We start from the raw sequence: 26,550 nt of genomic DNA, 5'->3' as shown, positions 1-26,550 counted from the left end.
ATGCTTACTTGTTTTGAAGATCACTGATACACATCCCAAATTGTTTAGTCCCAGTTTCCATACTTCTGCGAATCATCAGTCGGTATCTTGGCTCAAACACATGAAGAGGGCAAGGCACAGTGGGGTATGCCATAGTGCAAACAAACATTGGAACATTCTTGGTCAAGCTAAGGACAAATACAAAACAAATTAAATACACATTTAAAAAATCTAACCACAAGACTATATGCCATGATTAACAGCAAAATTGCTGAAATACATATATTTTGGCAAAGGCAATTAAAAAAAATAAAAAGTGTCACTTGATTTTCATTATACCTGAAGTCATAAATTCCTGGCAGGGTGAATGTTTATTGCTCTTTAAACATTGAAGAGAACATCACAAAAATCTATTATAGACAGTAATTTTATTCTGATCAAATATGTATAGCCACAAACATTTTCAATATATCATTGCAAGAACACTTATTCTGTGACATGCACCAATCTATGAAAGTTTTTCCTAAATTACGGGATAGTTTCTCTAGCTGCAGATACTGCAATTCATCACTGAATTACTTCCAGAGATGGACCCAAAAAAAGGAGTGCAATACAATTTAAAATTTGCTTGGGTACTACATAACTGCTTGCTACTACATGAGTCAACTCAGGGTATGTCTACACATCAAAGTTATTTCAAAATAACAGCTGTCCTAGCATCTATGCAAGCCACCCGCTATTTTGAAATTGGTAAACCTAATTCAACGAGGAATAACACCAATTTCGAAACAGCTATTTCGAAATAAGTGCTGTGTAGACACTTATTTCGAAATAGGGGGCCTCCAGCCCTTCCCAGGGTGCCCTGGTGGCCACTCTGGCCTCAACCAAGAGCACTCCTCTTGCTTCCCTACTTCCCAGAACTCTTAAAAGGGGTAGACTCTGGCCATAGTGCCTGTGCCAGCTCCAAGCTTGCCAGCCCAGAGCCAGCAGTCACTGCCCCAACCCAGTGACCCCAAAACATGAGCCAGTAACCCAGTGGCACCCACCCCTTCACCATTCCCCAGTCTTCCAGCTCCCAGGAGCCTGCCAGGGCCCAGAGAAGACAGGCACCTTCCTGGTCCAGGGCAGAGATCGTGGACCTTATTCAGGCTGGGGAAAGGAAGTGGGGGAGGATTCCCCCAACTTCCATGATCTGCGCACTAGATGGGGGAGAACAGCCATCTATGGCAGGCTAGCTGCCAGCCTGGCCACCAAAGGCCACATGCAAAACCAGGAGCAGGTTCGCATGAAAATCAAGTTGGTCCAGCCAGATCCCCCCAACCCTGAGCTTCCCCTCCCCGTTCTTCCCCTTGCTTCCCCCTTCCAGCTCCCTCCTCCCAGGTTTCCCCCTCCCCTCTCCCACCTCCTTTCCCCAGTCTTACCAGAGTTTCAATCTCTCTCTTCCCCTCCCCTCCCCCCCGTTTTGTTAAATAAAGAATTTGTGTTCATGAAAATACGTGTATCCTATATTACCCCTCCCTAACCCCCCTTCCTGATATAAGTGGAAGGATATTTAAAAAACAAACAAGGGAGCAGTGCCCCCCAGCTTGCTATACTCACCAACCTGCCCCCCCCCCCCCCCCTTGGCTCCAGCTTCCCACCCCTGAAACTCTCAAGGCCAGGCCAGGCCGGCCACAGCTCTCCCCTCACCCTAGCTGTCAGGACCACTGAGTAAGGATATTAAATATTGACTAAGGTGGCTGGCATGTTCCTGCACCCCCTGAGAAGGTCAGAGCAGGAATTCTCCACACACTGTCCTTGCCAGCAGACGCCACTCCTGCAGCTCCCATTGATCAATAATGGAGAACTGTGGCCAGTGGAGTCTGTGGGGTTAGGACTTGTGGATGAGGGGTAGCACATGGAGCTATTGCTGTACATGCCAGCTGTGTTTGGTGCTGGGGTGGGGCTGCCTTTCCTCTGCTGCTCCATCCCTGGGGCAGCTGTCCAGCTGCTCCCACTGTGGGCAGGACTTGAACCCACCATTCTGCACTCCCCAGGCAACTGCCCTATCCCCTACTCCACTCCATCAAATATTAAGTTAGTCAATAGGGCGATTCTACCTTTGAAGTATAGCAACAGTCCTAGGGCTGTTGCTACACTTCAAAGGTGAAAGCGCTGCGTGGAACCCAGCATCAGCTGGAGACTTTAGCTGATGCTGGGTTCCACATGCAGCCCGACACTGAGCTGCCTGCAACATTTCAAGCAGCAGCGCTGCATGGAGCCCAGGGTCAGCAGGGGAGTCCCCAGCTGATCCCAGGCTCCACATGGCACTGCCACTTTGAAAAGTCAGCAGGAACCTGACGCTGGGCTCCCCGTGGCGTTTCAAAGCAGCAATGCCACCTGCAGGCCAGCGTACAGCCACAGACTTCAAGCAGTGCTGCTTCTCTGAAGTACCCGCTCCTCTTCTCCCCTCTTGCTGATAGAGGCAGTGGGATGGGAGGGAAAGCAACTAGTATGTTGACTACCTATCCCCGGCCAGCCTCAGCCTCCAACCAGAGCCAGACAGACAGATGGTTCTAAACATTAAAGGAACAACTTGAAAGTCACACTTTAAATGTTTTATACTTAAATAAAAGTAACCCCTAATATTACAACTGAAAGATTAGTGAAAGTAGTCATTTTCCCCACTTAATTTTGTTCAGTTTTATCTATCATGTAATTCTGAGTGAAATTCAGAATTATGTTTTTCCTCAAGCTTCACAAGAGGGTATTTACGAGTAACATCAGCAAAGCTGAAGCTGAACAGGAAGTATGTAAACAAACAGAATGGAGAAAGACGAGTCTGGCAACATTTAACATGATCAATCTTAAGGTCACCTAAGAGACCCTTCCAAAAATTGTTTGATTTTGGTTTTAGTATCATGCCATACTAGTTAGAAGCAGAAAATTAATATTTACTAAGTTAACACTTTTCCTGACAAATATTAAATATGTTTTTCAAACTATATCCCCATATAGGTGTTTCATTTCACATGTTCACCCTCCATCAGTCTGAGATTTTTGGCAACAGTGCTCCTTCATTCCACATGTTCCCTACCTACTCTCTTCGCCTGTAGAGAGCAGTTCTTCTCCACTGCAAAAGCTTAAGGAGACAACGCTCTAAAGCAAGGTGGAAGGAGAGAGTAAAGGAACAACCACGAGGGGACATCCTGAAATAGTCCATTTACTAAATAAGTAACTTTTCTTTCTTTCGAGCAACATCGCTTTGGATGTTCCATTTGAGGTGGCTTCCTTTGAAGGGGACGGGAACTGCAGAACTCAATCTAAATCTAACAGTAAAACTGCAGAGGCAATGACAGCATCTACTCAAGCAGCATCATGTATGGCATAGTGTCCTGAATTGGTATAGACCAAAGCCCATGAAGCACTCTTCCGAATCTACATCCATCAATAGAACAACAGATGTAGACGGATATCTGGCAGGTGGGCATATTAAAAGCTTTATAGCATGACAGGATCCAGTCAGAAGCCAACTTAGAAAGTCTTTGAATGAATACTGGCACTCTTTTAGCGGTCTCCACAATAGAAGCAAATAGCCTCCCAGGAGCAGGGAGGCTAGCCTGTGGCAGGGGCTAGTGGCTGCAGAGGGCAAGCTCTAGGCTCTAGCAAGAAGGGGCATGGAAAGGGTGGAACTAGGGAAGCTAACCTCCTCCAGCCACCAGTTCACACACCACCCACAGACTGACCTTGAATCAGAGAAAGTGCTGGCAGAAATAATTTACAGCTTTGAATTCCAGAACGCTGATGTGTAAAATGGACTTTTGGGAAGTCCACCTATACTAAATAGGGACGGTAAATTTAGATTTATCAACTAATCAAATAGTCAATTCAGATTCCATTGGCTATCTGATTAGTCAATAAAGGCACCTCCACCTCTGAAACGTAGCAAGAGCCAGCTCTTCCTACATTTCAAAGGCAAAAGCACTGTACAGAGCACGGGGCCAGCAGGGGACCCAAGCAGTCCTCCGCTGGCCCCTTGTTCCTTGCAGGCTTTGCTTTTGAAATGTGCAAGAGCCTGTGGCACACTCGTATATTTCAAAAGTGGGAAGCATGGGGCCAGCAGGGGACTCAAGCTGCCTGCCCACCTACCTCCTAATACACTTTAAATGCAGAACTGCAACGGGGGTAGGTCCAGGATCCAGGGCAAACCAAGACAGAGCTGGGCAGCTGGCCAGCCTGTTAAAAAAAATTACTGACCGGGGGGGGACGAGAGAGAAGAATGCGTGTAATCTATAGCATTATCCTCTAAGCTTTTGTGTATCAGTTAATTGACTATTCTATTACATCCCTAGTACAGCTCAAGGGACAGGAATGAGGCACAAATTTGTGACCAAAACAAAATTAAAAAAGGATTCCAAAAAACTAACAAGGTACACACTAACTACAAATAATAAAAGAGTAAAATAAAGAAACTACAGGTTGAACTTCTCTAGTCCACCACCCTCAGGACATGACTGGTGTTGAACCAGAGAATTTTCTGAACCACAGGAGGTCAATATTGTCTACTAGCATTACCACCAACTTCCCCTGCTTACTGGGGCTGTAGGAGACAGTTAGGGGTAAATTAGAGCTAAACAGCACAGAAAACTGAGAGCCAGAACTGGTGGCTTAAACTTTATGGGACCACAGAAAACTTGGTCACACTCATGGTACCTGAACAACCAGGTAAGTAAAATCAGGCCAGACCACAGATGTCAGACCAGAGAAGTTCAATCTGTAGTTTTATTCATTGTAGTTCCTGCAGGAGAGCACAAGTGAATTTCTCGGTTTCAGGCAGATTCAGTCTAAAAGGGACTGAGGTTGGTCTATATGTTGCAGCTATGTATCTCCTCAGTACAGTGCATGAGAGTAACTGTGGCACACATGCAGAGTGAATGAGCATTGCCAAAAATCTGACCAAAGCAAAACTCAAGTACAGCACCCATAGGGGACACTGACAATGCTGCTTTGCAAAAAAGCCAGTAGTCTTGCTTTCAACATTTTTTTGTCATTAAAAAAAGGCCAAAATGGTAGACTTACTCTGAGAGTTCAGCAGTTTCTTCATCATGAATTCTTTTCCTCTCCGATAATTCATCAGCTAGATATTTCACCACTAATTCTTCAAGTAGTATTGTGACACTATATTTCCTAACTGCCAAATACTAAAAAAAAATAAAAATATACAGATATATATTTACCATAAAACATGTCTCAACTGTTGGCAACATTCTCATATAACATTAACACAAAATTCAAAGGTATTTTTTATTAAAATTACTTCAACTGGATAAGGAACTATAAAATCTGTCATAACAAAACAGTATTAAAGACAAAGCAAACTTGAGATATTCATGAAGTCTTAGCTACTATTAGTTGTAAACTCTAAAATTACTATAAATGAAAGAAGTTACAGGTTATTTAGTGCATTTGACAGGACTCGTATCTAGACAGTGCCGCTATTTCCTCTGCCTAGTCAATTTCCAGAGAGAAGCAATACAGGGGAAAAGGTGATAGCAAAAATTACAAAAGAAGGCAAAAGAACTGCTATTCACTAGGTATAAAAGTTGGTACAGCTTTAATTCTGCAGCATGGGTAAATTATGTGGCCACCAAAATATGGAATACATGTGGCCCTATCAATACTCAAGTGTTTTTTGGATCAGAAAGCATCTGCGTGGATTCAAGTAATCTGTTTTTTACATGATGGTGTCTAGCATTGCTTCAACCCACCAATTAATAAATATTCTGAAGATTTACCTCTTTTAAGCTCTCTTTACATAGGGGACACTGTGGTGCATGATCTAAACAGCGTTCTAAACAATTCTTGCAGAAGGTGTGACCACAAGGAGTTGTCACTGGCTCAAAAAATAACCTAGAACAATGTTAAAAAAAATTAGTCAACAATTGATAATCGGTAATTGTAACGTTTTAAATCCATTCTAAAGAAGTCTAACTACCCTATAAGAAAACAGTTATTTAAATGAAAATCAATACAAGATTTATGCTAAAATTGTTTTGAACGTTTTCCCATTCTCAACACTGCCCAGTTCAACTATTCTGTGCTTCATAGTCATAATGATCATATTTCTAAGTACAACTATTTAATGTCTAAGAATATTTATATAAATAAGTACACAAATGCAGGGAGAGCTTCCTTAAAATATTAACTTAATGTGATATTACAATGGTTATGATTCAACCATCATAAGCATCCATTATAATTACTTCTGATTTTTAATACTTTAGAACATATTATGTATTTATAGGACACACAACAAAGACCGAAAGGTTTTTCAGGAACCACAAAATAATCAACTAAAAGATGAGGTGAGATTTTCAAGGACATGAGTAAACCCCTATACTATTTTGAGAATCGCAACCAATACCTTAAACCAAAGGCTACATTTAGGTACAAGTGCAAAGCAGTATTTGTCAATTTATCCAACAAAACGATTTCTAGATACAAAAAGTATAATCTAGCTTTCAGAATGACATTATCAGGCTCTCTGGCCATGAAAGCAACCAAAGAGAGGGGGGTTGGTAAGTGTGGCGAGCAGGCGGCAAAGTCCTCTAATTGAGATTTAAGGCTAGTACACCAGTTTTAACTCACATATAAAATTAAATACAAATACATCCTTACCTATCCACTAAGGTAGTGGTTTTCATATTTTTTTTCCCCTCCTGACCCAATTGAAGAAAATTGTTGATGCCCATGACCCATCATAATTATATCTTCCAACTAGAGTGCAGGCTCCAGGGTGGGGCCACAGGGATGAGGGGTTTAAGTGTGTGAGAGGGGAATGTTGAAGGGTTTGCTTGGGAGTGTGGGGCCAGAGAGGAGGGGGTTTATAGTACAAGCTGCGGGGGGGAAGGGGAGGCGGAAGAGAGGGTACAGGCATTCAGTATGTAGGTAGGGACTCTGGAATAGGACTGGGGATGCGGTGTTTACAATGCAGAAGGGCAGGGGGTTTAGGGGCTCATGGCTGGGATAGGGGATTCTTGGGTAGCTCCTAGTCAGTGACGCAGTGGGATTGCTCTGGAATTGCGGACCACACTGCAACCTGGAAGTAGCCAGCAGCAGGTCCAGCTCTACAGGCTGCCCCGTCCCAATCTCTAACTCTGCACTCCCACTGGTTGCTTCCTGGTTTGTTTCCAGGCATTGCTAAGCAAAAATGGATGGAGCTCATTTTTTACTTGTTTTGAAATGGGACTGGCTTCATTGGCGTGCACATGGGTGTGCCCAGGCACGCACTAGTGTTTCAAAGGGCCGCTCTGGCGCCTGGGGAACAGACGCTGCTCAGGGTTTGCTACGCGTGCGTGGCTAAAACCGGCGGGTCTTAGGACCCCACGGAAACAGGCAGCAGAGAGCAGAATCGTCACCCCGCCTCCCCAGCAAGTGAGGTAAGTTTAAACCCCGGGCGGGAAGGCAGGGGGGAGGTGTGCCCGCCTCCGGGCAGGGGCCGGAAGCAGTGCGGTTACGCTCGGGGTGGGAAGGGGGCCGCTCTGGGCCCGGGAGCAGTGCGGCTAGGCTCGGCCCGGCGTCGGGGGGCAATGCAGCTGGCCCAGGGGCAGCATGGCTGGGTCGGGGCAATGAGGCTGGCCTAGGGAGGGAGGCGTTGGGGACAGCGAGGCTTGTCCGGGGAGGAGGGAGGTCAGGAGCAGTGCAGCTCACCCCCGCCCCCCCAGAGCTACTTCCCATCCCACCGTCCTCACAGCTCCCCTCTTCTTCCCTGCCAACCCCGTGTTCCTCGACCGCCCCCCCCCCACTTCCTGCGACTCCTGACCCCCCGCCAGCTCTACTTCGCACCCCCCCACTAGAGGCTCCCAGTACCAATTGCGCCCCACCTTCCAGTCATTCCCCCTGCCACCGCCAGGCTTCAGCCTGCTACCCAGCCGGAAAACCAGGAAATACCAGACATTGCATGTGTCGGGTATTCTCTGGATTTTTTTTTTCTTTTTACCCGACAGAGGGCTCCAAAACCAGACTGTTCTGTAGAAAACTGGACACCTGGCAACCCTATGAGTCAGACCCAGTGCAGGCACCAAGTAATGGGGAGACTGTCGGAACTTTGGGAACCAGAGACTGCGGGTGGGGGTTTGTGGCCCAAAAAGGGGCTAAAAAATTTAAGACACACAGATTAGGGGGAGCACCAGAAGTGTGACAGTCAGGGCAACCCTAGAACTCTGTTACAGACCAGCTGGCAGCTGCTGGAGGATGAGGGAAAAATAGGGGGAAGGGTCGGAGAGGAAGGGGCTTGTGCTGAGGGGAGGGGGGCAGGTCAGGAGAGGAAAGGAGAAGGCACCAAGGGACAGAGTGGTGGAGACACACAAATGCCAGGGGGCCAAGTAGAGACAATGAGGAAAAGGGCAGGAGGGGAAGTGTCAGTGAGGGGGGGGACAGGATGATGCTAGGAGAGGAGAGGGGAAGGGCTTCAGAGGGCTAGAGGGGAGAAGGGGAGGTGCCTGGAGAAGGCTTGAAAGAAAGGGTGGGCATGAGGAAGGCAGAAATGGAGCAAGGCATGTGTGAGGGCAGAGGGGAACGGGGGGGCAGAGGTAGTGAGGGAGTGGTCATCAAGGAAAAAAGAGGGCAAAGGGGGCAGGGGCAGTAAGGGAAGGGGGAGGCACCAGGAGAGTGCAGGGGTAAGAGAAGGTGCAGGGGATTCTGGGGGTGAAGTAGAAGGGCAGACACCTGCAGGGGAGGGACCAGCACCAGTGGAGAGAGGCAGGCCAGGTGTGTAGTGGGAGGTGTTAGGAGAGGGGATGGTCACATGATCAGCGTGGGGCTATTGGAGGAAGGGGCACAGGGGGAGAGAGGGGCTGGTGGAGGGGGGCAGGTCTCAGGAAAGCTGAGGGCAGTGAGAAGGGCAGGAGTCAGGACAGCAGAAGTGGGTGAGGGGTTGGGGGTAGGGAGGCAGCAGGCACCAGGGGAGCTGATGGAGCAAGGGGAGGAGACATGGCAGCAGAGGGAAAGGGTAGAGGTTTATAAGATACTTATTAATAACTTGGGTGCCACAGTGGCACATTAAACAAGCCACAAACTCAGTACTGGTGCACAACACAAAATTTATTGTGCTCATGGGACGAAACTCTTAGAGGGGACACTTCCCCAAACCTCTCCACCCCCTGAGTTAATGTCACATATATTGGGTTAAAGGAATTGCAGGATAGTTGCATGGGAGGAGTAGAGGTTGGTGAGGGCCAAACTAATCCCTGTTGGTAAAAGGATGGTGGGAAAAGTCCTTGGGGAGGAGGGGTGTCACATGACACCTTTTATTCCTGTGTCCAAATTGCCCCAAAAATATTACCCCCAGAGGTGTGTCAAAGAGTACATTTTAAAAAAATTCTTTGAGAGCACACCCTAATGAAATGTGCTGCGCACACCTATGACTGGCTCGATTTGATTTTATCATCTTGAGAGTTGGCTACTTGCCTCCACCTAGGAGCCAGAACTGCTGCGGACCACTTCCAAGACACAGCATGGTCTGCAGTGCCAGGACAGGCAGGAATATGGGTTTAGCACCCCCACTATTCATCTGGTCACCTGTACTGTGAAAATTACTGTACTAAGAATATTTCTATAAAGCAATGCCAATCAAGGGTTAACAGGATTTGAGTCAGCTGACTGTCTCCACTGCATTTTAACACTAATGCCCACTCAAAGGGTGTGTCTAGACTACAGAGTTTTGTCGATAAAAGTGGACTTGTCGACAAAACTATACCTGCGTCTACACTACCGCTGAGTTCTGTCGACATAACGTCGACAGAACTCAGCAGTTTTGTCGACCCTGGTAAACCTCATTTTACGAGGCATAACGCCTTCTGTCGACAGAGTTCTGTCGACAGAAGGTGTTATTGCATCTAGGGTTGTGTCTAGACTACAGGGTTTTGTCAACAAAGCAGCTTGCTTTGTCGACAGAACTGAATGTAGTCTAGATGCTCTTTGTCGACAGTATCTGTCGACAAAACCCTATAGTCTAGACGTACCCTAACTGTGAAGGTGTTCTTGATAGAATGCAGGCATAACTGCATAGTTAGCTCCTTTGGTGTCTATCTGAGAAAAATTTATACTCATCTACCATGGTTCTCCACCTCGAGGGAGAGTCATAATGGTAGGGAAATGCCCATGTGCACCTGCTCACAGGATAATTTGGTCATCAGTTCCAGGCTGTCCAAGTGTTAAAATGAAGCTCTGCAATTTTTAATTTTTAAAGTGGGTTCTCAAAGGTGTTTTTGTTTGGCTGTTTTTTTAATCTCTATTATAAAATACAAGTGTAAGAGGAAAACACACCCACACCAACCCAACTGCAGAGAGATTAAGTGATTCCCGAGGGCTTACAGTATAGTGTGCTCCAGCATTCCTCCCTCTCCCCTCCCCCCCACCATGGACAGAGACAAGAGCAGGAACCAAGCAGCTATGCTCCAGAGAGTGGAAGCAACTGGGGTGTTGGGGACGATCTTTCCCTAGCCATGTAGAGCCAGGAGTTCTGTAACTCCTTTTTCCTGAAGGGCACCTGCATAGTCCCTGTTCTCTGGCCCTTGCTCCTGGAACCATCTGGGCTGTGTACACAAAAGAAGGCAATGTGCACTGAAAGTCTGACTCTGCTCTTATGACCAGGAAGCAACTCTTCGCAAAAAAGCTTCTTCTGACCACTCTCCATTAAAAACTTTGGTTTGAAAGTGTACTTGCAGATCAGTGTTCAGCAGACAATGGGTTAACAGTGACCTGAGCTACTACAGAAAGGAGACGTGGCTTCCATTTGCAGACTGCACCACAGATTATCAGTACAGAGAGAAAAAGAAAATTTGCCTCAAAGAACTTTGGGGTGTATTTGCAAGACTTCAGAGATCCAATTCAAGCCAAGGACACATGCACACAGAAAAGCAATCCAAGGTCCAAACTTAACATGGGCTTGCACCTACGTTCCCTTCAAGATGTGTGGCTGTGCAGTTGCCTATTAAGTACTGTGCAGGCACTCAAAGCTACAGGAGGAGAGATGGATGCCTCTACCCACGCCCTGGACCTACAAGGGCACCCCCCCAGGCAGACCTGCCGCCACCATGGAGTAACACCACTCCCCGGCCAGAGCAGCTGTGGCAAAAAGAGTGCCGGGGGGGAGGGGGGGGGGAGAGGAGGTTGTCCTCTCTCCTAACAGCCTCTGTACCCCAAACTCCTCAGCCCCAGAGCCCACACCTCCCTGACAACAGTGTCCCATCCCTAAGCCTCCTTCAGCACCCTAAACCTCTCATCCCTAATCCCACCCCAGAGCCCACGCTCCTAAACAGAGCTCTCACCTTCTCCGCCCCAGCTCTGAGCCTCCTTCCATCCCTGTCAACCCCACATGTGTAATGAACTTTGTGTGCCACACCATCAACGGTATATCAACATAAAAAGCAAAATTAATTCCACACATGGAGATAGAAGGGGGCTTGGACTCTCTGGCCCTGCAGAGAGTCCTAGTTTAGCAGAACTGATGTGTGTGTGTGTGTGGAGGGGGGAGTTAGATTTGAGCCAAGTTTTCATTGCTGTGTAGACATAACCACAAGTCTGAAACTCTAAGGGTAACAGCAAGGGCCCAAGTAGTCTACCTACTCAAGTGTCTATGCTGCAACATAAACCCAAGCTTCGAACATAAAACACTGATTTTAAAATTTGTGCCTAATATCATGGGCTGCAAAAAGACACATTAGAGAGACACTTGTGAATCATAAGCCTTCATCCAAGTGTCACAGGACTAGAGTAATCATATTTTGGTAGAGCTCTAGGAAGGCTGGGATATGGGTGGTTGGAATCACTCACAAAATATATTAAGTGTCTTCACTACATTATTTGGGCATGAGCTTTTGTAGACAAAAAAACCTCATTGGTTTTTGCCCACAAAAGCTCATGTCCAAATAAATCTATGAATTTTTAATATGCCACAGCATCCCTCTGTTTCTACGGATACAACTAACCTCTGATACTAGTGAAGATGCTGAAGCCCCAGTTTGGGACCCTGGGTTCAACAATTCCTACCTGGGGTTACAAATGAGCATAGATGCACACAAACTAGATTCAGAGGCAGCCCATGAGCCTAGGCGAGCTAGGCAGCTGCCTAGGGTGCCGCTGGCCCGGGCGCCCGATGATATCATGGCCATTGACAGCCGTTCAGGCAGGGGCACCAGCTGCTGCAGCCAGCCTCAGGCCGCTCCTGTCTAGATTAACAACTGCAGAGAGTCTGCTAATTCAAGTTCTACTAACTCTGGTCTTACATTGTAGTGCAGACACACTCACAAACTCAGACTAAGGCAAGAAGGGATCATCATGCTCGTCTAGCGTGACTTTATGCTCATTGCAGACCACTACTCTCAAATGAAATAGATCTCTAATACAAATAAACCAATTTGCTTTAGTTCTTACATTAAAAAAATAGATGCATCAAAGATGTGGGCAAATACATTACCTCATACACAAAGAGCACTCAAAATCCGCAACATCAATTAAGTGCTGTGGTACTGTTCCACAAACCAGAGAAAATGCAGTGTCCATTTTTGTAGTTTCTAAGAGAAACAAGAACACATGCTGTGTGAAGACATAACACAAATCAAAATAAGTATGTCTAATCTGAACATTAAGCAGCTATTTACCTCCTTGTTTTTTGTGTTTGCTTCTTCCATCTTCGCACATTGTGGAATCCTGTTCTGAAAGGGAAAGCTTCCTTTTTAGGAGAGCACCTTTTTCTTGTCCAGAAAGCAGAGGTTCAGAAGAAACCCTTTTTAATCCATCTCCTTTAGTAAGCTTTTCTGCTGAGTTAAGAGCATGGGCCGATTGTACACGATTTAGGTTTCCTCTGACAGACGCCACTGTTATCTCTGGCACTCCTAAATCCTACAGAAATAAAATGAATGGTTAACAGTATTTATTTTCAAATTTTAACTAATCATTTATGACAACTGAACATGAATAAGTAGAAGCCAAATTCAGATGATAAACTTCACTGCACAGCCAGACTCAATAGTTAACTTATGGAATTTGGTAGGTCAAGAAAGCTCCTGCTGAAATTAAAAAAGGGATTAAAATCCTCATTTGCTTCAAAGAGGAAAATAATTTTGGAAAAGAAATTTTGAATTATTTGGAAAAATGTATAATGATACCTTTTTATTTTGGAGTTAATAAAAACTAATGAAACGAATGATAAGTGCACTAGCCTGTGTTTTATCAATTGTCAAAAATTACAATATTTTCCAGCTGATTCATTAAATCGAACAGAAAATTCTACAGCTTGCAGGCAGAAAGATGTTACAGCATATACATGCAATAGGAAAGGAGCTTAATAAAAAAGTTAGATAAAGAGCTTAAGTTCTGATGCCCTGACCTAATCTACTAACCAAGAGAAAAAAATACATATAATATTACATGATTTTCATTACTTACCTGCTCTGGACAAAGCTGTAAATTACAGTCAGACTCTTCCATCTCAGAACCAAGCATAAAAGATTTATTTCGTATATGAGGCGAAGTCCAAGCAGATTCCTTCAAACTCTCTCTCACATTTTCTGGTGACAGCAAATCACACAATGTCTATAAGATAAACATCTTAACATTACGATTAGGAGGAAAAGATTAAACTATGACTTCAGTGAATATAACTACATGACCACCACGAAGCAGCTTACTTTATATCTAAATTTCTTAATTTTAAAATATACCCTTCCGTTTACTCACTACCATATTATCAGCTGTCGCACAAATTCAGTGCAGTACAATTCTGCTCCTAATTAAATAATTACGAACTTATTTTTGCAAAAGCGGCGAGGAGTCCTATGGCACCCTATAAACTAACAGAAGTGTTTGACATGCATCTGACGAAGTAGGTCTTTGCCCACGAAAGCTTATGATCCAACACTTCTGTTAGTCTATAAAGTGCCACAGGACTCCTCACCGCTTTTGCAGATTCAGACTAACACGGCTACCCCTCTGATACTGGATATCCTTATTTCTATACATAAATTAATCTCTTAAATTCCCATCTTACAGAAAGTGAGGTTCTCACACACCTAAATATGAGCTTGTAATTAAACAATATGAAGTTCTGAAAATATATTAATTTGCATTGTGCAAAGTTGACAATGCAGATATATTTGTGTCCATAGAATGAAAAACTTAAAACATTTGATTTTTGTACTCAATTTGACATTTTCTGGAAAGTATGAAAATCCGATTTCTGTAAAATTGAGCAACATCTGTTTTACTTGAAAACCATACCAACTATTATTCTAAACGGATTAATTACACATATTTTGCCGTAACTCAACTTCATCTTTAAAAAAAAAAAGGATGTGTGTGGAGTATTTTGGTGCACACTTATTTTATCCAAGGACACTATGACTCTGTACTCTGCACAGAAAATTAAATTCCTGAAAATAAAATCATCCAAACTTTAGTTGTAATAGATATGTAGCCGTGTTAGTCTGGTCTAGCTGAAACACCTAATAAACCATCTTGTTAGTCTTTAAAGTGCTACATAGTCCTGTTTTTTGTTTACACTTTAGTTGAACATTTTATAGTTGCAGAGGTCATGAGCCTAAATACATTAAAGACTGACATTCTAATGTAAAGTGGGCCACAAACTATCAAGTTACCTTTTCTACTTCTAACTTTGCTGGAACAAAATCCTCATCAAGGGATAAGCATTGTAGTAACAGTTGTAAAGCATCACCTACAAACCCAGCGTCATGCAGCACTTTTGCTTTTCTGAAGTAAATCTGAAAATATAGAAGCAACATTTGATAATTTCATTAAAGAAACTATAATAATGTTTGGACATACTAGGATATTGCATTTGTTTTCCTTTTTACGTGCAGGAAAGAATTGAGAGACACGATAGGGAAGAGAATATGCCTTTTCTGCAAAGCTTAGAAGGTCCACAGAAAGGAGGAACATACTATGCTCTCTAGTCTCCTTCCTCTATGCAGCTAAAACAGCACCTCAGAGTTACAACTAAAGAACAGAGATTGTTCATTACTATGAAATGAACGTGACTTAATACACCTTTGGAACTTCTGAAAAAATTTGTCCAATTCATCACAACTTTTTCTAACAATATTACAGCCAATATGATATTTTATAATAATTTTAGGCCAAAACCAAGTTTATAAAAAGGAAATTCAGTGCATCTTTACTTGCAGAGTAACTGCCATAATTCCACAACTAATGGCTGAGAGTTTCCCTACAATGGCTGTTTGATGAAAGTTTCCTCCTAAGAAAATCTCTGCCTCTACTCATCTGGGGCAGATTTCTTGGAGCAGAGAAGGATTCTCTTACATGTCCACCTTTTTAGGAATGAAGACTAAAAAGGTCCTCAGACTTTGTTGGAGTAAGCTATAGAGCAAGCTCAATTTTTGAGATGCTTTGTTCACAAGCTGAGTTTCTCTGTAGGTATTATGAAAAATGAATACACCTTCCCTTACAGGACTACTCCAAGAATTATTTACCATATAACATTTTTCCTCATTAAAATAGTGAAAAAGTGATTATATTTTCACTAAGGATGTAAAAATCCCGGTTAATCAGTTAACTGATTAAACGTTAAGGCCACTTACTGTTTAATTGGTTAACTGACTAAAGCGGGATCCCAGGCTGGGGACCACTCCAACCTGGCTGTAGCATCCCTTAGAGCTCCCACCCCTAGTCCCATCCTGGAGCTGGAGATGGCTCTAGTGCCTATCCTTTGCCAGAGCAACCCCTGCTGGGGGAAGGGAGGACTGCGCTTGGGCCACTGGAGACAGTCCCCAACCTTCAGCAGGTGGCGAGCTGCTCCAGACACAGTCCTCCCTTTCCCATATTACCAGTTAACCAGAACCAGTAGGTATTACCCATTTGGGTCCAGTTAACCTAGTAATCAGATAACTGTTCACATCCCTAATTTTTACACTAAGTCTAAAACTCTAAAGAGACATTTTTAAATATAAAATTCAATTTTTATTCAAATTTCCATGTTAAAGTTATGTGCAGCATATACAAGCAGCACATTTTTCCAGAAAGACCCTGCCTTATAGCTACCTGCACCACATCCAGAGTCATCCACAAGTACTATGCAATGAACTAGTTAAACTGGAGTTAAAATTGGTAAATATTTACCTTTTCAAGTTTTTTCTCTTAAAAGGATTTTTTTTTTAAAAGCAAAGCCTGGAAATTCACAATTAAAGTTACATTTAAATCAGGGATCATGGAACATATTTGAGAATCAAATATCTTTCACTCCATGAAAATCTTCATGAAAGACCAGCAATGCCTTCAGCTTACATACAATGGTGATAGTTACATGATTACTTTAAGACAAGAAATATTTTAATTTAATTCACAAGACAAATTGCCCTGCCCTCCCAGCTACTGAAAGTGTTCTCCGTTTAGCAACTGAAAGACATGCAATCTTGAACACACATTGCCACCAACAAAAATAATGAAAAAGAAAACAGTACTTTTGCTACAAAGAATAGCTTATTTATGCTGTGTATTGATTTCATTTTGTGTAGTCAGTTTTATTATTTCTTCTGTATAGAATTTCCTCTTTGCAAGTCTTTTTAAAATGTTTCTCTCTCTCTCGCTCCTGTTGCATACTACAGGCTATTGGAGCATACAAAACCACCACAACTGCTAGCGGGGGGCTCAGGGTCAGCAGAAGGAACTACCGAACATTTAAATAGCTTTTGAACATTAGATTTCCAGTTAATGGCATCCCCTCCTTTTTGCTCCACCATGGATATTTTTGAAAAGCCTTGTCAAGTTAAAGCAAACTGCTCTGTCAGAAGTCCAAGGAAAGCTAAAAAAGCAAGGACCCTGTCCTTTCCAAAGCCTTCCAACACACGTATTTTGTCTTGCTAGCGCCCCTTCTTTCTCCTCACCACAGTTAAATATGCCAAGACTAATTTTAAACAAATCCAAACTTAGAAAAAGCTGTTTTAGAATCAGAAGTGTAACACACACACACACACACACACACACACACACCCACCCCCACCCCTGCCTCGACTTTTTACTGTTATCTCCCAAATGCCACATCCAAGTTTTTCTAATAAGATGGCATAGATCAGAAGTCTGAAGTTTCAGGCAGCTTAGTTAGGCTTTGCCAAACTAGAAGGCATGTCAAAACCTAGCCTGTAACAGCTAGCTAGTTTCAAACCTAATACCATAAATAAAGTTGTCTATTTAATAGTAACAAGACGGTAAAAGGATTCTCTCTAGTTTTAAAGCAAATGTCTTCAATCTTGTCTAGGAGTCACTGTACGTTTTACTAAGTAGACCCTACATCTTTTTGTGACCCGCCATTACATATAGTACAACTTGTGCATCAATGGAACCCTAGCTCCAGCCTGGTGCAGAGGTAAAGGGGAGCTGGAGATGAGATTGCTCCTTATCTCACAACAGTTGCAGCAGCTATTGTCCATGACAAAAGAGTAGCTTGGCCAATACAAGTGAGCAATATGGCAGCCATGTGCATGGGTTTGCAGCACCACTAAGATTTGGCCTGGCCATCTCTCTATGGACAGTGGAGTGGCCACAAAACTTTAAGTGGCACCGAGGCACCAAGTCACAATGCCCAAGCAAGGAGCCATGCCTATCTATGGATGGATGAAAGCCATCGCTGTGGGGTTGGTGAGAAACGGTCTTGTTTTCCAACACCCTCTTGCCCCAAAAAACTCCTCTTTCACCCCAGACCAGAAGAAATTTAAGTTTGCCTAGGTCAGGGCCTAGTGTCGAGTTAAAACAGCCCAGGATGTGGCAACCCACCTAGAACTTTCTTGTGAGCCATTGGTGCACTGGGATCATTTTTTTTGGGGGGGGGGGGGGGGTGTGCGGGAGAAGACTGGTCTGTGTCATACAAGAACAAAAAATACAACTTTAAAAAAATATTTGCATAGCATCAAGACATTTCACTGACGAAAAAGGGCAAGAACCCTCCACTCTGAAAAGTTTAAAATAAAAATTGATAAAGATATAAAACAAGGATGCAGAAATGCAGTATTTTGCACAACTCTTAACTCCCCAATTTAAGAGTATTTTTTTAGATCGAGCATGTAGGCAATACTAATTTGAAAGTTTAAATAAAGAATAACTGGGTCAGCAAAGTTATTCTGATGCCATTTGAACATCATAATTTAGCATTAATTATACTGTAGACAAGTTCGATTTTTTAAAAATCCTCAGCCTGCAAATCTTACCTCTGGCCAATTTGGCATTTTAGAGATGATAACATTTAGCTCTTCTATGGCTGTTTTAAACTCGTGGAGACCAGCATATGATTCAGCTCTGTAAATTCTCAACATCAAGTTGCTAGGATCTGAAAACAAGATTATTTTTAATTAAATATACACACATTTTGATCTATTTAAAAATTACACATTCCTATAAGATGATAAAACTTACAAGCACACTTATTTTTTAGTCAAAACTGCAATTTTGTCCTGTCCCATGTTGGGCCCCAGATATTAGAAAGACAAGGTGGGCAAGGTATGTATATTATTGGTCCAAATTCTATTGGCAAGGGAGAATTTGAGCTTACACACATCTTCAGCTTTGGTCAACACACCCAGAATGTCACAGCTAAATCTAAAGAGAAATAGATTGTTTAGCATAAATAGTTACATATTTCAAGGGACCATTTGAGATGACGTGGCCCATAAACATGTTATCAGCCACTAGCTATGCAGAATGGATATGCAGGCATACGTCCTATTTGCAAATCGGAGTGGCTGTACTTACAAAACTGCAAGCTGTTCTTGCACATGTGTCCCAGCATTGCAATACTTAAAAAAAAATGCTCTCAATCAGTTTTGGCTCCATCTTTAGGTTAAGCGTATGCCTTTATAAAAACTAAAAATGTATTCATGCAACACCAAAATTACAAATATCAAACCACTATTCTATTACAAACTACAGAAGTGAGAGCACAACTATATTGTACAACAAGAGTACATGTATTTTGTTCAAACACCAAAAAATAAGCAAGCAGCAACCCTATATTTGTAAAGAGTTATTTTTATACTGGAAGCAAACTTCTATGCTTATAATTAATTCACTTCCCAAATAATGAGAGAAAATTATTTAAAGCAGTTATCTTGAGTAAGGGTTTGTTCCTTTAAAACTTATCTTTTCTTTTAGCCTGACTAAAACGGAGTTTACGACATTAAGTTCAATTTCATGGCAACAGATTTATGTCAATCAGATTTTCGACTGTATGTCTGGGTAAAGTGGAACTAAGGTGTGCTGAAAAGGAGAAAAGCTTCTTTAAATTCCCTTGGTTTAGGTGTGTTATTTTTAAAAAGAGTAAGCTAATATTTCCCCCTTCAAACTCTGAGTCTTTGTGAGAATTCCTCTATGTTACTGGAGGAAAGAAAAACCTTGCCTAGCCAAGAGCTCGGAATACATACTAAGTAGCGATGTGAAAGTGTAACTGTGTACACCATTAACTGATGAGCCTGGACTCATTGGTTAACATTCACTGTTAATACAGGCTCCTGGAATACACAGGGAGCCTACTTAAAAGTCAGCTCCCTGTGTGCACTGGCTTTTGGAGAGCTGCCTGCCACCCTGTACTGAACAGCAGGTAGGAGCTGGTACATGCAGGAATCTGGCTTAAAAAACAGCTCTCCACATGCACCAGTTCCAAGGGAGCTGATTACCGTTCCACCTGTAATCATGTAACCATGCTGAAGTTTTCAGCAGTTACATGGTTACTTAATTACACACATTTTAACACTCCTACTAACAATCATGCATTTGCCTTTGGTACTTCACAGCAATGTTTTGTAAGTGCATGCTCTCAGATCAATGGATGTAAAGGTTCCTAAAGTTGTAGGACATCCTTTACATATGTATACAGCTGCGTTAAATGCTTCCACCACATTAGAACTACCACATGGAGTAGCAACTTTTGGAACACTGGTCATTTTAGGACTATACAATGAAACAGACAGTCAGGGCCGGCTTTAGGAAGTGTGGGGCCCAATTTGAACTCTACCCAGATTTTTTGTTGAGTGCAAAAAAAAGGGGACTTAGGTAAGCAATTACTGTGGGGCCTAAGCAATTAATCAAAGCCTATCCCCCCACAGAAGCCAAATTCGGTCTGGTGTTAACTATCACCGCTGGACTGAGAATCACAAATCAGGCCCAGACAAGGTTTAGGGCAGCATACCAAGTTAATAAATATTTTATAAACCTTTACCTTTTCTCTCTACTGCCATGTCTCCTCTCCTTGCTTCATCATCTCCCCTGGTGCCTGCTGCCCAACTCCTCACACTCCTCTGCTGTCCTGACTCCTGCCCTTCTCACTGCCCTCAGCCCTCCTGCAACCTGTCCCCCTCCACCAGCCCTTCTCTCCCCCACGTGCCCATTCCTCCAGGAGTCCCACTCTGACCATGTGAGCTACGCTTCTTCTAACACCTCCCTCTACACACCTGCCCTGCGTCTCTCCTCTGGTGCTGGTCCCTCCCCTGCAGGTCTGTGTCCTTCTGCTTCACCCCCAGAATCCCTTGGCACCTGCACCTTTCCTTAGCCCTGCACCATCCTGGTGCCTTCCCCCTTCCCTCACTGCCCCTGCCCCCTTTGCCCTTTTTTTCCCTGATGCCTATCCCCTTCACCACCTCTGCCCTAGTTCCCCTCATGCCCTGTACCCTCAGACATGCCTTACTCCATCCCCGCCTTTCTCATGCCCACCCCTTCTTTCAAGCCTTCTCCCAGCACCTTCCCCTCCCCCCTCTAGCTCCCAATGCCCTTCCTCTCTCCTAGCAGCACCCTGTCCCCCTCCCACTGACACCTCCCCTCCTGCCCTTTTCCTCATTGTCTGCACTTGGCCCCCTGGCATTTGTCTCTCCTACACTGTCTCTTGGTGCCTTCCCCTTTCTTTCCCCTCCCCCTCCGCACAAGCCCCTTCCTCTCCCACCCTCTCCCCTTACATTCTCCTTTCCCCTACCTTCTGCTTTCCACTTTGCTCCTGCCCCACTTCACAGCCCGGCTACAGCCCACTGGGCAGGAAGCTGTGGCCAGCACAGACACCTCCCAGGGTGTGAGGAGCTAGACAGGCTGCAGGTGAAACCCCGGTGAGACAAACCCTTCACGTAAACATTGAGGCTAGCCCTGCCAACCATGGGAGAGCGGACTCCAAAGCAGAGGTCCCACAGCCACCTCAGAGCCTTCCTGCTGCCCATCAGGGGACTGGACTCACTCCTGCACCCCACTGCTGGTAGGACCCTGTGCCCTGCACCTCCATCTCCTTGCCAGTGGTCACTCCCCTCTTCTTGCACTCATCATTCTGTGCAGTGGTGCCCCCACTTCGTGCATCCTGTTACCCCACCAGGCTGCCCCCATAGTTTGCTCTTTCCTGTTCCCCTGTGAAGCTCACAGACAGAGAAGAGCCCCAGAACCCCATGGTAAGCAGAGCCCTCAGGAGTCCATCCTCTATGCAAAGCAGGATCCCCCACCCCCACATCCCAGCCAGGCTGGGACTGAAACACCTCTAGGGATGGAGATTCTTCCTCCCCCCCCCCCCCCCCAGGGAACCCAGGCCAGGGCTTCCCCACTGGCCTAGAGAAAGAGTCTGTCCTAATTTCCAACCCACACCTCCTCCCACTGCAGCGTTGCTCCTCATTCTGCCACCTGCTCCCACTGAGAACAGCCTCTCACCAACCTCTTTGTACCCTCCCCCCCCTTGCAGGGAGCTGAAAGCTGCTCTCAACTTCCTCCCCCCCCCCCCCCTTTCTCTTCTGCAGATTGAACAAGCCCCAGTCCCTCAGCCTCTCCTGCCAGGGCCACATGATTTGGAGTTGGGGACACATGAGGTGGGGGTAGGGGGATGCTTAGTACCTCCAAACAACACCTGGGAACCATCCTATTCACCACTTCAATGTGACAATGTTAGGCTTGGCACAACAGATGCCTTGTGACGCATTTAACAAGGTTGGGGGGGGGGGGAGAAAAGGGGCCTTTTAGGTGAGGGCCAAGCTTGGGGGAGGGAGGGAGAACTCAAGAGGCAGGACTCCTGGTTCTGTCCCAGCTCCAGGAGGGGCCTGGGAGCCCAGAGATCCTCCAAAACCCACATCTGCTGGTGGCGACTATCCCAGGGTTGGCAGGGCTGAGAAGGACTCAGGAGTGCGGTGAGGGGTAGTTCTGGAAGCTCCCTGCACTGACTTCAGAGGCGCCGTCTCCCTGCAGCTGCCACAAAGGTGGAGCAGGGGAAGCTGTGGTCGGAGCCGCTCTTCCTGCCGCCGACAGCTCACATGTGCGGCACGAGCCCTTCAAGGGGTTGCAGCCGGATCGGAAGGGCACTGGGTTCCAGGCGGGGAAGGGGGCCCCAAGGGAGAGGAATCGGAAGCTAGGCCTCACGGCGCCACGCACCGCCTGCTACTAACAGTTTTAAAATCCCAGGCCGTGACGTCATGTCACACCCAGGCATCTCCCCGCCCACCTGCAAACGCCGGCAGCATGCGCAGGCAAGGGGGAGATGAGCAGACTTCCAGGTGCGGGGCCTCCTTAGGCGTGGGGCCTGATTCGGCCAAATCGGCTTAAGGCCGGCCCTGCAGACAATGTATGAAGACTCAGTCTGAGTATGCAAGTGTACAGTGTAATAGTTGCTTGAATAATCTGTGTTAAAAAAAAAGAAAGTTTAAGATTGAAAGCTGTATTTTCAGATTTTATCAGCCATTGGTTAGACCCCAACCTAAATGTAAACTAAGTACAGGTTGAAGTTCACTAGTCCAGCACTCTCTGGTCTATCAAAATCCATTGTCTCAATGTCCACTTATGGGTGTGGCCAAGTTTCCCATAATCCCATAAAATTTCTTTGTCACCAGTCCGGGTTCTCACTGTTCTGTGCTGTTATTTAGCTCTAATTTACCCCAAATTTCTTCGAAGAGTCCAGTAAGCAGTGGAAGTGTTGGTAATCCCGCTAGTAACTACTGACCAGCAAATTCCCAAGGGTGCCAAACTAGAAAGGTTCAACTTGTACTATGACAATCAAAGCCATAAGCAGAGCCATGAAGGACGGGGGGGGGGGGGGGGGTACCCTTATGTTCTTAATGTTTAACCAGAAAAATAAATTTCTTTCTTCTATTTCAAAAACCCTAAACCACAGTGGTGCAGTCTTCCATATAAAACATTTATAAGTATAGTGACCCATTTATAATCCGAAACCCATTTAGATTATGCTTTATTTGTTGGATTCCCTAGCAATGCTAAATTCTAGGTCATTACTAGATCATTAAAATGAACTATTTTAATTCTTAAGAAGTCTCTATTTAGAAAATAAATCCCTCTGGACACTCCATGCTTCTTTGGCTCCACTTACACAGGATGCTACAACAGTACTAAAAACTAATTTAGGACACTGTTATAAGTGAAACAGTTTACAACCACATATATTATGCTTCCAAAAGATGTTTGAAATAGTCTGCAACACTCCCGTTTAAGATCTGATTCTGACAACAGCTTATTCTAAAATTTCTGATCTATACTGGGGAGAAATGTTAGATGCAGAGAGACAACGATATCAAATGAATCTGTTTAGCTTGATATCTAAACTCCCACCCTCCTGCAGCTGGCAATTCCACATATACACTGCCAAAATATTAAAAATTTAGTGTTAATAAAGGTATCATTGCTAAACACACAAGACTAAATTTCTGATCAACCATAGCGAAAATAAAGAGACCAGCACTTAATTTCAGAATGGAAGAATGAATTTGGTTAAGGCACCATTAGAGGAAATGTAGCATTATTCTGAATAAATGTTTTATCTTGCCCACCTTTATAACGTCTAAATACCTAGATGACCTACACCAACCTCACTGATTAGACAGGAATCTGTGCAATCCCAAGCATGTTGTCAATGATCAATAATAATCCAAGCACACCCATTCATTTCCCCCTGCCTTCTCTCCCAACAGTGTACAGTATTATAAAACTTCTACCACACCCATCTGTGATGTCACTAGCATTACACAACCTGTCCCCCTCCATATCCCATCTGCTTATGCAACTAGGCCTTGCCTGCTGGGAACTGTCTTAGTGACACACTTGAGAGGCTAAGAAAAAAGGCCTTTCTTTGTAACGAAAGCAAATACAGCTGGCATGGTTCTGAGAGACCATCTCCTTCCAACAACGTCTATGTTAGAGGGAGGGCACAGCTATGCTGGGAAAATAGTGTGGAGTAGAGCTGTAGCAAGTGTGCCCCACTCCACACATAACCCTCACATGTTCACCACCCACTCCTCAGAAAGCCCCACGTTTCTGGTTCTCTCCCTACTCATTCCTCTGGGGAGTTAGCAACATTAGCAAAAGTCATCTCTGGAGCTCTAGCATGCGTCAGGCTTGTTTCAAAGGGCCGAACCCTGCGCCAGTTTCCCCTCGTGATTTCAGCAGCTTACTTCATTCCCAGCTTCGACTCGTACCCGACTGATTCCTGGCGGGCTAGACAGGGGACTGGGAGAAGGGGGGCAGGGAGAAGACGAAGCGTCAGAGGACTGACAAGAAAAGCCAGCTCCTTGCGACACAGCCGAGGAGCCAAGACTCTGCCTGTCGTGTCACCCAACCGAAGCGCCCCCTGGGCTACAGAGCTGAGCTCCCCTAACCCCAGTCCGTTACCTGCTTGCAGGGCCTGGCTGACGGCGCTTAGGCTCTCTCGAAAGCGCCCCTGGCTCAACAGCTCCCCCAGCCGGCTGCCGGTCCTTGCCCTCTCACACTCGGCCGGGAACCACTTCTCCGCCAACTGACTGAGCACGACGCTGGTCCGGAGCTGGGGCGGCCCGGCGGGCAGCAACAGGTCCCGGCACAGGCGGCAGCGGGAGCGTAGCTCCCTCCGGAGGCAGAGGCGGCAGTAGCTGTGCCCACACCGGGCGGTCACCGGCTCGCCCAGGAAGCCCCGGCAGCCGCAGCAAGTCAGCGGCCCCGCGGCCGAGCCGCCGCCGCCCTCCCCCGGAGTCCCCTGACCGCGGCTCCCGCCCAGCCCCTGTCGGAAGCGGTAGTTCAGCACCAGGCAGTCCACGAGGGTCTCGAGGCGGTGGGGTCCCGCAGGCGGCCCGAGCCGCAGCGCCGCCGAATAAGTCTCCAGCGCTTCCTTCAGATGATTGCCCAGGGCCAGCAGCTCCCCGCGCCGCAGCAGCCGCTCCTGCTCCCCTTCGGGCTCCCCGCGGGGCCGCCCGCTGCCCCCCGACTCCGGGGACCCCTCCGAGCTCACAGCCACCGACGACGCCATCCTGCTGCGAGCCCCCACCCTGCCCCGCGAGCCGCCCGGATCCCACAAGGGGGTGTGGCGCTCGCCGCGCCGCTCCGGCTCCTCGCCAGGCTGGGCTCGGCTCTGCGCACGGCCCTGTGCTGGCACTGGCGGCAGGGGGAGGGGCACGGGACCGGGGAACGAGCGCGCCCTAGCGCGACAGCCTGACGGAGGGGTCGTTAGACCGTTACCCCCTTTCAAACCTCGGCGCAGACCGGCGGGTGAATCCCCGCCGCTGGCTTACATAAAAAGCTGCGTCAGCTGACCACAACGGGCACTCTCCATTGGCTGAGAGGCACGGCGTGGGGGAAGGGGCGGAGGAGATTACAAAACACAGTTCGACGCTCCCCGCGTGCCAGAGCTCCGCGAGGAGAGGGCGGGGCCTGGAGGCGTGCAGGCGCCCAGGGCGGAGCCCGCCCGGGAAGTGGGCGGGGCCTGAGGCAGTAGGAGGAGACTGCGCATGTGAAGCTCCCGCCCTGGGGAGGTTAGAGCCCCGCTGTAGTGGGAGCTGCGAGGCAGCCTCTCTGCGGGGCTGGGCGGGACCCCGTGTACAAGAGGCTGTCACAGGCAGCGAAGACTCGGCCCTGTTGTGCTGCGAATGCCTGATCCTCTGCGCTACAGCGTCCCCTATAGGGGGACCTATAGGACAGTACCTTCCCCCTTCGCTCACACCCCCGCCGCCAAACACGTGCACTTCTTTTTTCACAGCGGTGCCCACGCCGGCGGGCCTCTGGCTCCAGATGCTTCTTTGAGCCTGCGCAGGTGTTTGGAAGTGCCGGACTGCCCCTGGGTGGTGCAGGGGGCATTGCAACTTACAGCATGGTGGGGACAGCGGGGCAGAAATTTTGGTGGCGTCAAGAATGCCTTGGAGAAGCACCCGCCCTGCAGACACCCTCTCCCTGTGCTGCAGCGCGCACGGGAAGCCATATGCCGGCAGCTGTGGGGCTCAAGCTCGGCTGTAGGGATGGTGGGGCCCTCCAAGGATTTTTAAGTCAGCTGGGAACGGCAGTCTGGGCCAGGGCACACACATGGGGTGGCAGGAAACAGCAGGTAGTGAACTTTGGTGAAGCCTGGACTGAGCAAAGAGTATTTCTGGACCTGGTGCATCACAGGCCCATATAACTCAGTGCCTGTTCTTAGAGGTAGAGACTGCTTATGATGTTGTAAAGCCAAAGAGCATCCCTCTTGAACCAGGATTGTACACTAGGCCCTGACCTATTAGGAGTTGGGTGGAATTTAAAGGGGTGAGTTAAAACCCTAATGGCTATGTCTAGACTACCCCCCTCTTACACAAGAGAATATTCAAATGAGGC

The 26,550-nt window shown here is 46.3% G+C and overlaps 1 protein-coding gene across 1 annotated transcript in view; it reads right to left on the bottom strand.

Moving 5' to 3' along the window:
* LONRF1 (LON peptidase N-terminal domain and ring finger 1) overlaps positions 1 to 25,590 on the bottom strand; it is a 29,047-nt gene extending 3,457 nt beyond the window's left edge. The window contains exons 1-9 of the mRNA XM_025179944.2: positions 24,610 to 25,590; positions 18,195 to 18,313; positions 14,616 to 14,738; positions 13,408 to 13,554; positions 12,621 to 12,861; positions 12,437 to 12,533; positions 5,754 to 5,868; positions 5,038 to 5,159; positions 9 to 167 (exon numbers count right to left, since the gene is read on the bottom strand). Coding sequence (XP_025035729.2) covers positions 9 to 167; positions 5,038 to 5,159; positions 5,754 to 5,868; positions 12,437 to 12,533; positions 12,621 to 12,861; positions 13,408 to 13,554; positions 14,616 to 14,738; positions 18,195 to 18,313; positions 24,610 to 25,219 — 1,733 coding nt within the window. The 5' untranslated portion in view covers positions 25,220 to 25,590. The remainder of the gene's footprint in view (positions 1 to 8; positions 168 to 5,037; positions 5,160 to 5,753; positions 5,869 to 12,436; positions 12,534 to 12,620; positions 12,862 to 13,407; positions 13,555 to 14,615; positions 14,739 to 18,194; positions 18,314 to 24,609) is intronic.
* Between the last annotated feature and the right edge of the window lie 960 nt (positions 25,591 to 26,550).

The sequence above is a fragment of the Pelodiscus sinensis genome, chromosome 5 (genome assembly GCF_049634645.1).
Source record: "Pelodiscus sinensis isolate JC-2024 chromosome 5, ASM4963464v1, whole genome shotgun sequence".
Lineage (NCBI taxonomy): Eukaryota > Metazoa > Chordata > Testudines > Trionychidae > Pelodiscus > Pelodiscus sinensis.
This window is presented reverse-complemented; position numbering and strand designations above follow the sequence as displayed.